The following is a 14602-nucleotide window of genomic DNA, read 5'->3' as shown; positions in this document are numbered from 1 at the left end:
ACACCTGTCATCAGGTCTGTGTCACTTGTCCTGTCACCTCTACCTGTTGGAGCAGCTCACAAGGATCCCATCCCAGCGTTTATCTAGTTATTTCATACATTATTCATTGTAAAATCATCTATTCTTTATCATGTAAATGAGGCTGGTCACATGGTCAGAGGCAGTGATGTCACCCCGGTTACCCCTCCCCTCTCCTCCCCCTGCTCAGGTCTGTGTGTAATGTATAGTAAAGCATGGCTAGTGTGAGTGCTGCATCTGCTGACATGCTGCATCTTCCTAATATACAGGTGAGAGACACAGACATCAGCTACACATGAATCTGACATGTTCTGCTGTAACATGGCTGCCTGGAGCTGCTGTATATCTCCTATACACACACACAGGCTGCAGGGGGCGTGGCCACCAGCAACAGGAAGCACATCATTATACAGCCTCACATCATTATACAGGCTGTCAGTCATGCACTGGGGGCGTGGCCACCATCACCAGGAAGCACATCATTATACAGCCTCACATCATTATACAGGCTGTCAGTCAAGCGCTGGGGGTGTGGCTGTGCCTCCCACTCATGAATAGAGTGGACAGCTTGAATATGCTAATGCTTCATTGGACATTTCACAGGTCATTTGCATACAGCTTTAGGACCTCATTGCTTAGGTTTACAGGCATGTAGAGGGACAATGAAGGGATACAGGCAATGCTCTCTAATGGCAGTTTATGAAAATATATTTAGTTTAGGGGGGTTATTTTGCATGACGGGTTCTCTTTAAAGAAGATCTATCAGGGGGGATTTGGGACACTAAACCACCCACATGTCCTTATGGAGCAGCGGTTTAGTGTCCTAAACAGCCCCTTTATTTTACACTTTTACAACTTTATGCTTACTTCATTCCGGTGTTCCGTTGCTTCCCACGCCTGCATAGTCCTGCAGTGAAGCCGGCGACTACACCTGGGATTACTGCGCATACGCCATAGTTGCGGTACGTGTAGAATGAAGCTGGGGTGTTGCGCTCTGGCTTCACTGGGGGCAGTATAGAGGTAAAGTTCTCTGTGTATACACTGGGGGCAGTATAGAGGTGAAGTTCTCTGTGTATACACTGGGGGCAGTATAGAGGTGAAGTTCTCTGTGTATACACTGGGGGCAGTATAGAGGTGCAGTTCTCTGTGTATACACTGGGGGCAGTATAGAGGTGCAGTTCTCTGTGTATACACTGGGGGCAGTATAGAGGTGCAGTTATCTGTGTATACACTGGGGGCAGTATAGAGGTGCAGTTCTTTATGTGTACACTGGGGGCAGTACAGAGGTGCAGTTCTCTGTGTGTACACTGGGGGCAGTATAGAGGTGCAGTTCTTTATGTGTACACTGGGGGCAGTACAGAGGTGCAGATCTCTGTGTGTACACTGGGGGCAGTACAGAGGTGCAGTTCTCTGTGTGTACACTGGGGGCAGTACAGAGGTGCAGTTCTCTGTGTATACACTGGGGGAAGTACAGAGGTGCAGTTCTCTGTTTATACACTGGGGGAAGTATAGAGGTGCAGTTCTTTGTGTGTACATTGGGGCAGTACAGAGGTGCAGTTCTCTGTGTATACACTGGGGGCAGTACAGAGGTGCAGTTCTCTGTTTATACACTGGGGGAAGTATAGAGGTGCAGTTCTTTGTGTGTACATTGGGGGCAGTACAGAGGTGCAGTTCTCTGTGTGTACACTGGGGGAAGTATAGAGGTGCAGTTCTCTGTGTGTACACTGGGGGCAGTACAGAGGTGCAGTTCTCTGTGTGTACACTGGAGGCAGCAGTATAGAGGTGCAGTTCTCTGTGTGTACACTGGGGGCAGTACAGAGGTGCAGTTCTCTGTGTATACACTGGGGGAAGTACAGAGGTGCAGTTCTCTGTTTATACACTGGGGGAAGTATAGAGGTGCAGTTCTTTGTGTGTACATTGGGGGCAGTACAGAGGTGCAGTTCTCTGTGTATACACTGGGGGCAGTACAGAGGTGCAGTTCTCTGTTTATACACTGGGGGAAGTATAGAGGTGCAGTTCTTTGTGTGTACATTGGGGGCAGTACAGAGGTGCAGTTCTCTGTGTGTACACTGGGGGAAGTATAGAGGTGCAGTTCTCTGTGTGTACACTGGAGGCAGTACAGAGGTGCAGTTCTCTGTGTGTACACTGGAGGCAGCAGTATAGAGGTGCAGTTCTCTGTGTGGCCGCTGGGAGCGGTAACTGTTTCCTGGTTAGTGACGTCGCTGGCGGAAGTGACGTGTCCCCGGCTCCGCCCTCGTTCTTTCTCTGTAGCGCGGCGGCCATGCTGTAGCTGCTGTTCCCGGTTCTCCTCCGTCTGGTTCCCGTCGCTCTTCCCCCGCAGACATGCCGGCCTACTTCCAGCGCCCCGAGAACGCCCTGAAAAGGGCGAACGGTGAGTAAAGACGCAAAATTCCCTAATCCGCCCCATGTGTCTGCCCCCGCTCCTCACACGGAGGAGGCGCCACCTACCCGCCCGGGCACAGCGCGCTCATCTACACGTCATACTTATATTATATGGGACTGTGATACAACAGATCACTTAATATTTACTGCCCCCCCCCATACAGGAGAGGCACCACCTTCCCACCCGGGTACTTACATTATATAGGACTGTGATGCAACAGATCACATGTTATACATTGCTCCACTCTACAGGCCTGTGATGTCACAGATCACCTGATATATATACTGCCTCCCCATACAGGACTGTGATGTCACAGATCTCCTGGTGTATACTGCCTCCGCTGCAGCACTGTGATGTCACAGATCACCTGATATATACTGCCCCCCCCCCCCCCCCCCCCCCGCATACAGGACTGTGATCTCCTGGTGTATACTGCCTCCGCTGCAGCACTGTGATGTCACAGATCACCTGATATATACTGCCCCCCCATACAGGACTGTGATGTCACAGATCACCTGATATATACTGCCCCCCCCCCATACAGGACTGTGATCTCCTGGTGTATACTGCCTCCGCTGCAGCACTGTGATGTCACAGATCACCTGATATATACTGCCCCCCCCATACAGGACTGTGATGTCACAGATCACCTGATATATACTGCCCCCCCCCCCCCCCATACAGGACTGTGATCTCCTGGTGTATACTGCCTCCTCTGCAGCACTGTGATGTCACAGATCACCTGTTATATACTGCCCCCCCATACAGGACTGTGATCGCCTGGTGTATACTGCCTCCTCTGCAGCACTGTGATGTCACAGTTCACCTGATGTATACTACCCCCTGCCTCCTCTGCAGCACTGTGATGTCACAGATCACTTGATATTTACTGCCTCCCCCCCCCATACAGGACTGTGATGCAACAGATCACATGTTATACACTGCTCCACTCTACAGGCCTGTGATGTCACAGATCACCTGATATATACTGCCCCCCCATACAGGACTGTGATCTCCTGGTGTATACTGCCTCCTCTGCAGCACTGTGATGTCACAGATCACCTGATGTATACTACCCCCTGCCTCCTCTGCAGCACTGTGATGTCACAGATCACTTGTTATATACTGCCCCTCCATAGGCCTGTGATGTCACAGATCATGTGATATTTACTGCCCCCTCCCCTTTACAGGACTGTGATGTCACAAATACGGTTTATACACTGCCCACCACTTACAAGACTGTGATGTCACAGATCACGTTATATACACTGACCCCCCGCCTCCTCTATGTATATCATGTGATCTGTGACATAGGTACTTGTAGGAGAAGCTTGTTGAAATGAACCAGCAAGTCCACAGGGATGAATTCTCATTAAAACTTTTAACAGACAAGTTGGTAACATCAGGGAGTAGTGAATCCACACATCAGTATTTGTTTCCCTCCTGCTCTGCTAGTTTTGCTTTTGTGGCTGATTATCTTCATGGTGGATACATGAGGCCGGTGCGTTTGTTGTTTTTTTTGAGACTTTTGTCTGGGAAGTTGCACAGAAGTTGCAAATATTTGAGTGACTCCTTGCCTGCGTCTGCTATGGAGTTATGTGGGGGGTTTTTTGCACAAAAATTTACAATTTCAGGCGTCATCTGAAAGTTTTGTTAAATCAGATGCTAAAAAGTCGCACGAAAGAGGTACAGACAAAGAGTTTGATAACCCCTTCCCCTTCAGTCTGAGGACGTGGGCGGCCGCCCTCACCTTCTGCTGAATGTCCAGAATCCAACTCTCCCTGTCCATGATTGGTTGTGCTGGACGATAGGGGGCGCTAGAGGTCGCACAAACTGTTTCTCGGGCAATAATCCTCCTGCGGAGTAGTATGAAATGATAATAGAAGTAACTCGTGGCTGAATATAGTGTTACTACAGATGTTTATACAAGGAAATCTTTTCTGTGTGTCTGTGACAATTGAGACAATTCTAGTATTGGGTATAAGGGGTTAAACCTCATCAGAGAACACGACCCCTGGGGCTGAGGTTCTGCCTGCAGGGTCCATCCTGTATTGTGGAAGCTCCAGGCACGACTCCATCTTATGGATTCTCTTCTTCTCCTCCATAAATGACACAATCCTGGAGCTGCTGGATATGAGGAGGCCCCACAGGAGCTCCAAAGGGTTTAGGTCTGGGGACACAGAAGGGGAGTCCAGAATCTTTACTCTTTTTACCAGGGTAGTGGCGGCCCTGCTCTGCTTCAGTATATCACTAGACATTGTGGTTTTCAGTTCCCTCAATGACCTGTAGCGCCCCCCCATATCATCCTGGATTGTAGGGAGGAAACACTGGTCCATAATAATAATCTTTATTTGTATAGCGCCATCATATTCTGCAGCTTTACAAATCATAGGGAAATATACAAATATAATATTACATCAGAGTACAGACAGTCATATGGAACCACAGGAGTGGGGGCCCTGATCACAAGAGCTTATAGTGTATGAGGATGAGGGGGTGACACAAGAGCTTACAGTCTATGAGGATGAGGGGGTGACACAAGACCTTACAGTCTATGAGGATGAGGGGGTGACACAAGACCTTACAGTCTATGAGGATGAGGGGGTGACACAAGAGCTTACAGTCTATGAGGATGAGGGGGTGACACAAGAGCTTACAGTCTATGAGGATGAGGGGGTGACACAAGAGCTTACAGTCTATGAGGATGAGGGGGGACACAAGAGCTTACAGTCTATGAGGATGAGGGGCTGACACAAGAGCTTACAGTCTATGAGGATGAGGGGCTGACACAAGAGCTTACAGTCTATGAGGATGAGGGGCTGACACAAGAGCTTACAGTCTATGAGGATGAGGGGCTGACACAAGAGCTTACAGTCTATGAGGATGAGGGGCTGACACAAGAGCTTACAGTCTATGAGGATGAGGGGCTGACACAAGAGCTTATAGTCGATGAGGGGGTGACACAAGAGCTTACAGTCTATGAGGATGAGGGGGTGACACAAGAGCTTACAGTCTATGAGGATGAGGGGGTGACACAAGAACCCTCAGCTGCCTTAGGCCTGACACCATCTGAACCAAATAAGTTTCTCTTGGTCTCCTCAGATCTTGCTGTGGGTCTTGTAATCCATGCTCAGTCTCTGCTTGTCTACAGCTTCTTGTGCATCACATACAGAAGAGGCTCCTTCTGAGATAACAGCCATGCAATGTGCAGCCTATGGTTTGAGCACTGAGAGACTGACCTTTCACCTCTGCAGCAATGCTGGGGCCTCTCATACAACCCTTAGATCTGATGCTGAGCACTGCCAGGCTGACCTCTTACCCCTGTAACCTCTGAGAGCCCCCAGCATTGCTGCATACACCCACTAGATATGATCTTGAGCACTGACAGACTGACTCTTCGATCTAATTTTTTTCCCTTTCCAGTTCTTGGAGTTTTTTTTGGCTTCTCGTGATTAATATTTTTCTTCTTGTTACAGAATTCCTTGAGGTTGGGAAGAAGCAGCCAGCTCTAGACGTGTTATATGACGTGATAAAGAGCAAGAAGCATCGAACATGGCAGAAGATTCACGAGCCCATAATGCTCAAGTACCTGGAGCTGTGCGTGGATCTACGCAAGAGCCATCTGGCCAAGGAGGGCTTGTACCAGTACAAGAACATCTGCCAGCAGGTGAGGGGTGAAGCAGCGCAGAGCTCCCAAATTCTGATTCCCATGATGGCCTTGCAGTTTGTGGTGCTGACTTTATTCCTGGTTCCTGTTCTAGGTTAACATCAAATCCCTGGAAGATGTAGTCAGAGCCTATCTGAAGCTGGCCGAGGAGAGGACAGAGGCTGCCAAGGAATCTTCACAGCAAATGGTCCTGGACATCGAAGACCTGGACAACATCCAGACTCCAGAGAGGTGATTATGAGAGATTGTGCGCTCTTGTGGCACATTTGTAGACAGGTTATGTGTTCCTGCAACGTGTTTAGGAGGGAAAGTGAGAATTTGAGGATGCAGTGGGAGCAATGCGGTGGGGTTAGGATGCTGGCTGCAGGGGGATGAGCCGGCTCCATCTCTTCACGGGAAGGATGGGTGAATGTGCTCTCATTTTTTTGAATCTTCTGTTTGACAGTGTTCTTCTGAGCGCGGTGAGCGGAGAGGACACCCAGGACCGTACTGACCGTCTGCTGTTGACTCCATGGGTGAAGTTCCTCTGGGAATCTTACAGACAATGTCTGGACCTGCTGAGGAATAACTCTAAGGTGGAGCGTTTATACCATGATATTGCCCAGCAAGGTGAGTGCTGCTGTCTGGGATGGTTAGGGGGGAGTTGATGTGACGAGAGCAACACTCATGTTTTATCCTTTTTCTTTCTGCAGCTTTCAAGTTCTGCCTGCTGTACACCAGGAAGGCCGAGTTCCGGAAGCTGTGTGATAATCTTAGGATGCACCTGGGGCAGATCCAGCGCCACCACAATCAGAGCACGGCCATTAACCTGAACAATCCTGAGAGTCAGTCCATGCACCTGGAGACCCGGCTAGTTCAGCTAGACAGTGCCATCAGCATGGAGCTCTGGCAGGTACGGCGTTACCCCTGCACACTTTTGTCTTAGAAGGTGATGGGAATCTGTGGGATCTTCTGGTTTCATGCCTTTCTGTCTCATTCCTTCTGCAGGAGGCCTTTAAAGCTGTGGAGGACATTCATGGACTCTTTGCCTTGTCCAAAAAGCCACCAAAACCTCAGCTGATGGCAAATTACTACAACAAGGTGTCCACAGTCTTCTGGAAGTCTGGAAATGCCCTGTTTCATGCTTCCACCCTGCACAGACTGTACCACCTGTCCAGGGAGATGAGGAAGAACCTGACCCAGGAGGAGATGCAGAGGTAAGGGCCGTGCATCTGTGGTGTTGGCACATCTCTTTGTCTTCTCCTCTTCCCATGAGGTTGAAGGGATGTATGTGCCACAGAAAAATGGAAGGACAATTAGCAGTGCAGCAGGCGTGGTGCTCCGCACTGTCAGTCACCTTCATACAAGGCCGGTATCTCGTGGGATGTATGATGCATCTGAGGAAAGCTGTAGCACCGGCTGATAAACGGGTCATGTTTTCTTTTACCTCTCAGGATGTCGACCAGGGTCCTGCTGGCCACGCTGTCTATCCCCATCACACCCGAACGCACCGACATTGCTCGTCTATTGGATATGGATGGGATCATTGTGGAGAAGCAGAGGCGTCTGGCCACACTATTGGGATTGCAAGCTCCACCAACCCGTGTTGCCCTCATCAATGACATGGTAAGGAGGATTTTGGGGGCAGGTTTTTGATTAGATGCCTGGGGGGTCATGGTCACCTTTGTGTATGTAGTGATGTGCCGATGACCTAATGTATCTTCCATTGTAGGTTCGGTTCAATGTTCTCCAGCATGTAGTCCCGGAGGTGAAGGAGCTGTATAATTGGTTGGAAGTGGATTTTCACCCTCTGAAGCTTTCTGGCCGGGTCACTAAGGTACCTATACTGCTTGGCTATGATGTCCTGTGCTGCCACCATTGTATCATTGGTGCCCACCTATTAACGGTTTATCTCCCTGAAGGTTTTGGACTGGGTTAAAGAACAAGCGGAGAAGGAGCCCGAGCTTCAGCAGTATGTGGCACAACTCCAGAACAACACCATCCTGCGTCTCCTTCAGCAGGTGATACATCGCCCGGTGTCCTTGTCTACTCTTTGGTGACACACAATGAACTCGGGACACATCTGTTCTTCTCCTTTTTCTCCCAGGTGGCTCAGATCTATCAGAGCATCGAGTTCTCGCGCCTCACATCACTCGTGCCTTTTGTGGATGCCTTCCTGTTGGAGAGAGCCATCGTTGATGCTGCCCGTCATTGTGACCTGCAGGTAGGTGATTAGGGACGTCGGGCTCCATGCACATCTCATTGACTTGCTCTCTATGCTCTGATGAGCAATGTTATTTCTGATGTGCTAGAACAGATTGAAGGTTAATTAGCAGTGTAACGTGTTACATTGTTACTGCTGCCAGTCCCCTTCATACATGTCCTGACCTTTTCTGGCGGCTCTTGTTCTTACATCTTTGCTCTCTACAGGTCCGTATAGATCATTCCTCCAGGACGCTGAGTTTTGGCTCAGATCTGAATTACTCTACGCGGGAGGACGCCCCAGTTGGTCCTTTCCTGCAGAATATGCCCTCAGAGCATATCCGAAACCAGCTGACCGCCATGTCTTCAGTCCTATCCAAGGCTGTGGCCACCATTAAGCCTGCTCATATCCTGGTTAGTGTCTTTCACTCTGTTTACGTCACCTGCGGCACATTTCATTGACTTGCTCTTCCATTCTCAAGGAGCCAAGTTATTTCTTATGTGCCAGACCAAGCTGAAGGCAAATTAGCAGTGTGACTCCAATGTAGTCACTGCTGCCAGTCTCCTTCAAACATCTTTCCATGTATATTGAGACCTCAGCTGGGTGTCTAAAGCGTTCATTTCCAGTAATAGCTGTCACAAATCTAACCAGATCTGTTTTTTTCTTTTCAGCAAGAAAAAGAGGAGCAGCAGCAGATTGCCATCACCTCCTACCTGAAGAACTCAAGGAAAGAACATCAGCGCATCCTGGCCCGTCGTCAGACCATCGAAGAGAGAAAGGAACGTCTGGAAAATCTCAATATCCAGAGAGAGAAGGAAGAGTTGGAGCAGCGAGAAGCTGAACTCCAGAAGGTCCGCAAGGCAGAGGAGGAGCGCCTGCGCCAGGAGGCCAAAGAGAGGGAGAAGGAGAGGATCCTTCAGGAACATGAACAGATCAAGAAGAAGACTGTGCGAGAGAGACTGGAACAGATCAAGAAAACCGAGCTGGGCGCCAAAGCCTTCAAGGATATAGACATTGAGGTAGAGATGATTGTAGTCCCACAGCCTGTGGGAACCTTCTCACATTACCGCCTGTGCTGCACCTTTTGTTGATGTCTTTATTCCTCACCATTTTTGTTTCTCTAAACCTTCTGCAGAACCTGGAGGAGCTCGATCCAGACTTCATTATGGCCAAACAGGTCGAACAGCTGGAGAAGGAGAAGAAGGAGCTGCAGGAGCGTCTTAAGAATCAAGAAAAGAAGGTAAGTGACTGTGCTCTTGGTTGTGACAAAGTCTGTGGTTGAGTTAAGGTACTGACCTTGGTTTCCTGCTTGTCTGTGCAGATTGATTATTTTGAGAGAGCAAAACGCTTGGAAGAAATTCCCCTCATTAAGAAGGCTTATGAGGAGCAAAGGATCATGGACATGGAGCTGTGGGAGCAGCAGGAGGCTGAGCGGGTATGGACCTCTGAGGTTATTCTTTGTAGGAGACTTTTCTGATGTTGTGTGGGGATAACTTCGCTCCATCAGTCTCCTACAAAACATTGTCTAGGTGTGGGGCGTCATGTGCCAATGGAGGTCATGGCTCCATCTATAGAGTTGACGTTCTTCTCTGCCCAATAGATTAACACCCTCATGTTGGAGAGGGAGAAAGCGGTGGAGCACAAGAACAGGATGTCTAGGATGCTGGAAGATCGAGATGCTTTTGTTTCTAAATTGAAGTCTGCCCGGCGCTCGGTGTATGAGGTTAGTCTCCATCTGTTTTCTGCTGGTCACCAGTGGCCGCCATACAGATGTTACATCTTGGCCAGTGTAAAATTGTGTCAGTGGGGGAGATGCAATAATGTGTCATTGTTCTGGTGCAGTAGAAGGCTGGTTACGCCTCCCATTAGTTGCTGCACCACAATAATTTAAAGGGCATCTACCAACAGGATGAAGGACTTTATGTAAATGAGCCTGAAGGGCTCCAGACTCCATAGGTGTTAATGGAACCTGGAGCCCTTCAGGCTCATTTGCATACAGTCCTTCATCCTGATGGTAGATGCCCTTTAATGTCCAGTAATTCCCCCTAATTACTAAGGCCACGCCCCATTTTACGTCGATTTGGAAAACCGCGTAAAAATGGTCTAAAGCCTTCAGTAAATGTGGTGCACAGCATTAAGGGTGAAATTACTCAAGTTTTTTTTTTTTGGCATAGACTGTTTAATACATCTCCCTCAATGTCTCCACAAGCGATTCTCTCCATGTGGACGCTTGAGCTGGTTCGATATGCTGCAGCCGTACTTTATAAGATTTGATCTCCATTATACTTAGATTTATTTATTTTTTTAAACTTTAGGAAAAATTAAAGCAGTTCAATGAGAGACTGTCAGAGGAAAAGAAGGCGCGTCTGGAGGAGCGCAAAAGACAGCGCAAAGAGGAGAGGCGCATCGCTTACTACCAGAGGAAAGAGGAGGAGAAGCAGAGGATAGAGGAGGAACAGCTCAATAAAGGTGTGTGCCAGGGTCCTGGTAGCCGTCACTATATGTCCAGATCACCTACTACCTGGGGGAGAGCAGAGAATTCGGGGTTTTCTTTATTTGCAATACAACTCATCCTCCTTTTAACCTTCCTTGTTCCAGAGCGAGAAGAGCGAGAGCGAATTGAAAATGAAAAGAGAGAGGCCGAGCAGCGAGAATATCAAGAGCGCATCAAGAAGCTTGAAGAGCAGGAGCGCAAGAAACGGCAACGAGAACTGGAGATTGAAGAGCGAGAGCGGCGGCGAGATGAGGAGCGGCGAGGAGGCGATGATACATTCAGGAAGGCGAGTACTTTCTTATTAATGTGGTAGATTATATATGTGCTCAAGTCACACCCAGATCTGTAGAAACTAATTTATTGCTTATCTGAAGTGACTTTTCATGTCCTGGCTCTGGGGCATCTTCACATTGTCTCACAGATCAGTATTGTTCTTTATTTTAGGATTCTAGTCGTTGGGCTGATAGGGAGGCTGACAGTGGCTGGAGACGAGCAGAAGGTGATGACCGCAGTAAGCCATTGGAAAAGTAAGTCATCCACCTTTTGTCAGACATATTTAGTGAATGCATTCTCCTCTGCTCTTTGAGTCATACCCAGTGATATAAATGATCTAAAGTAAAGTTCTGGTGGTAATTAAATTTTTAATTTTTTCAGAGAATGGCGCAAAGAACAGGAGCCTAACAAATCGGCCAAGGCAGAGGATGATGAGCATGTTCCTACCCATGAAGACGGTCCTTCTTTCAAAAAGGATGCTGTAGACAAGGGTAGAGGACGATATGAGGAGGATCGTGCAACTCCACGCCGTGGGCCAACAGACGAGAGAGGACCAAAGCGGGATACTGAAGAAGACAAAGGGTTGTGGAGAGGGGCAGAAGAGGATCGTGTTCCAAAGAGGGGCTTTGACGATGAACCCAGGCGCGGCATTGATGAAGATCGCGGCCCCAGGCGCGGTTTTGATGAAGATCGCGGACCCAGGCGTGGCTTGGACGAAGATCGCGGGCCCCGGAGAGGTTTTGACGAAGATCGTGGGCCCAGACGCGGCTTTGACGAAGATCGTGGGCCCAGGAGAGGTTTTGACGAAGATCGTGCCCCTAGACGTGGCTTTGACGAAGATCGTGCCCCTAGACGTGGCTTTGACGAAGATCGGGGCCCCAGGAGAGGTTTTGACGAAGATCGGGGCCCCAGAAGAGGTTTTGACGAAGATCGTGGCCCCAGGCGTGGCTTTGATGAAGATCGTGGGCCCAGGAGAGGTTTCGATGAAGATCGTGGCCCCAGGCGAGGCTTTGACGATGACCGCGGGCCCCGACGAGGCTTTGACGATGACCGCGGGCCCCGACGGGGCTTTGACGATGACCGCGGGCCCCGACGGGGCTTTGACGAGGATCGTGGACCTCGACGAGGGTTTGACGATGACCGCGGGCCCCGCAGAGGCTTTGACGAGGATCGCGGGCCTCGACGAGGCTTTGACGAGGATCGCGGGCCCCGGAGAGGCCTTGATGATGATCGTGGCCCTCGACGCGGCTTTGACGATGATCGTGGCCCTCGACGTGGCTTTGACGATGATAGGACTCCTCGTAGGGGATTTGAAGAAGACCGTGGTTCATGGAGGAGTGGAGAAGATGACAGAGTTCAGAGAAGAGGTGCAGATGAAGACAGAGGCCTCAGGCGTGGTGGTGATGACGAGGATGATGATGAACAAACTCCCTGGAAACCTTATGGGTCAACTCGTCCAGGTAAAATTCTGGCCTTTAAGATGATTGTTAAAAGGATTAGCCTGGAAAGATAATTGACCGCCTATAGATCGTTAAAATGAGAATGTGAGGGGGCACGTGGGGATAAGTTATTTGGCCATCTTTTTGCTGGTGGTGTAGTGTTGGATTTAATTGACCATCAAGAAAGGTATTTTAATATAGATCTGTGGGTTCAGCCTCCACTCCTTATCTCTAAGTGATGATTCAGGGAAATCATTTAGAGGAAGATCTGGGTATAATTACAGGAAGTCAAACGCTGTGCTGTATAATTACAGGGCTGTGCTGGAACTCTGTGCTGTTCCTTTTATAAAAAATACATTATGGGACCCCAAAGGTAGCAGTGGCATGTAGAAACCTTCTAGAAGGAGTGGGAGTGAATTGTGAAGCCTCTCGCATATACTTAAGCAATGTGTTCTCTTTTTAGGGGGCTGGCGTGAACGTGAGAAAGCTCGTGAAGACAGCTGGGGGCCTCCTCGGGAAGCTAAGCCTTCTGAAGAACGGTCACGGACTGAGAGAGATCCAGATGCTGAGCGCGAGAGACAACCAGTCCGGTGAGTCTGGTGGCCAATGGTGAAGAGATGAACCTTCCCTGTGGTTAGAATTAGTTGCTAATTTCTTCTATATGTTTTAGAGAGGAGACTGCATGGAGGCGCGGGGAAGGTGGTTTGTCTGCCAGAAAAGGCTCACCTGAGGATGAAGACAAGAAAGAGGAGCGACGACGCCCACTAAGGGATGAACGTAAGTCAATTGCTTAGTTTTATAGGCTTAATTCTGACACGTTAGTACCACTTGGTGTTTTGGGGGAGTTCCCAGTGTTTACGTTCCGGCTTTCTCTGTTCCAGCGAGTCAGTGGCGAAGAGGAGAGGATAAAGAAGAACGCAGCACTCCACGACGAGCACCAGCTCCAGAAAAGGAGAAGAGTGCATGGCGCACAGACAAGAAAGACGAGAAAGAAGCTGCTCGTCGTACCAAAAACGAGACAGATGAGGAAGGCTGGACGACCGTACGCCGCTAGGTAAATCTCGTCATGCTCTGCTAGTCCTATAGATGTGTTTAATAAATTGTAGACCAGACCCAGTGATTACACCTAAGAGACATACAGAGGTCCTCTGTATATTGCTTAAGTTAGTAGTATCTATCTCGGTGATGACAATGCTCCTGGCAGCGTGGGTGGAATCACTAGAGCCTGTGTCGCTCTGGTCCCAGCAGGTCTTTCCTCTTCATGTACGTATGCTCCATGATGGCAGGATAAGGTCCTTTCTCCATTAATAACCTCCTGTTCTTTTTAATTTTCTAGGGCTGTGTGGTCACAATTTACTAAGTTTTGTTGCATTGCGGCTCTTCAACGATTTGCACCCAGAAGAGACATGAACATCATGAAGAGCCTTAACTGCTTGTGGTGTGAAAAACATCCCATCATGACTTCTCTCATTTTACTGGAGCGACATCTCTGACTCGGCAGGTTTTCTGCTGAGCTTCTCCATGTTTCCCGCAAGAGACTGAAGTCCTCACATAATCATCTGTGTGCGGGAATTCTAGTTTAAGATTTTAGCCTTTGCCTACGGGTCCTTTTGTTGGCTTGTATCACGTAGTTATACAATTTAATGTCATTTGGCCAATGGAGGACTTTGTGCTGCTTATTGAAGAAATAAAGGCTGGCAAAAATGTGTCTTTTGTCTCATTCACGATGAGGTTGCTACTGCTTTTGGTATGTTCTATTTTTGCTGTTGGGTTCATATAAGCAGTTTGCATGGTCATATGGTTCAATAAATATTCCTAAATCAAACTGACTTGAATCTGTATTCCCCGCTGGATAAGTATTTGCAGCACCCAGGATTATCTATACACTCCCTGCAAAAAAAATGCTTCTTCCAGACAAATCCTACAGGGGCCCAGATACAGAAAAAGAGAAATTTGGGATTTGTCTTCACATGTTTGAAAGATAATAAAGTGGGACTGGCTGAGGAGTACATTGGATACTACACAGGAACTGTGGTGGGTAATATATGGGGATGGGATGAGGAGTATGGAGGATAAAATGCAGGTACAGGATGAGGAGGCAGAAGAATAATACAGGGACAGGAAG

At 48.7% G+C, this 14602-nt stretch overlaps 1 protein-coding gene and 2 non-coding genes across 3 annotated transcripts; all 3 read left to right on the top strand.

Moving 5' to 3' along the window:
* The first annotated feature begins 2251 nt into the window (after positions 1 to 2251).
* Positions 2252 to 14183, top strand: EIF3A (eukaryotic translation initiation factor 3 subunit A). The gene is made up of 23 exons (XM_072130660.1): positions 2252 to 2410; positions 5899 to 6089; positions 6184 to 6320; positions 6535 to 6698; positions 6782 to 6981; positions 7077 to 7285; positions 7523 to 7694; positions 7801 to 7905; positions 7991 to 8089; positions 8176 to 8292; positions 8499 to 8684; positions 8943 to 9290; positions 9407 to 9511; positions 9593 to 9706; positions 9872 to 9994; positions 10587 to 10740; positions 10870 to 11051; positions 11210 to 11292; positions 11420 to 12498; positions 12941 to 13067; positions 13148 to 13254; positions 13359 to 13531; positions 13814 to 14183. The coding sequence occupies exons 1-22, from the start codon at positions 2362 to 2364 to the stop codon at positions 13529 to 13531; spliced, it is 4224 nt and encodes a 1407-aa protein (XP_071986761.1). The 5' UTR covers positions 2252 to 2361; the 3' UTR covers positions 13814 to 14183.
* LOC140106802 (small nucleolar RNA SNORA19) lies at positions 8319 to 8450 on the top strand. The gene has a single exon (XR_011850862.1). It is a non-coding gene; the product is annotated as a small nucleolar RNA SNORA19 (small nucleolar RNA).
* Positions 8717 to 8847, top strand: LOC140106804 (small nucleolar RNA SNORA19). Its single transcript, XR_011850863.1, has one exon. It is a non-coding gene; the product is annotated as a small nucleolar RNA SNORA19 (small nucleolar RNA).
* Positions 14184 to 14602: the final 419 nt, after the last annotated feature.

This window comes from Engystomops pustulosus, chromosome 11 (assembly GCF_040894005.1).
Source record: "Engystomops pustulosus chromosome 11, aEngPut4.maternal, whole genome shotgun sequence".
NCBI classification, from domain to species: domain Eukaryota; kingdom Metazoa; phylum Chordata; class Amphibia; order Anura; family Leptodactylidae; genus Engystomops; species Engystomops pustulosus.
Note: the sequence above shows the minus strand (reverse complement) of the source record. Positions and strands in the feature narration are given on the sequence as shown.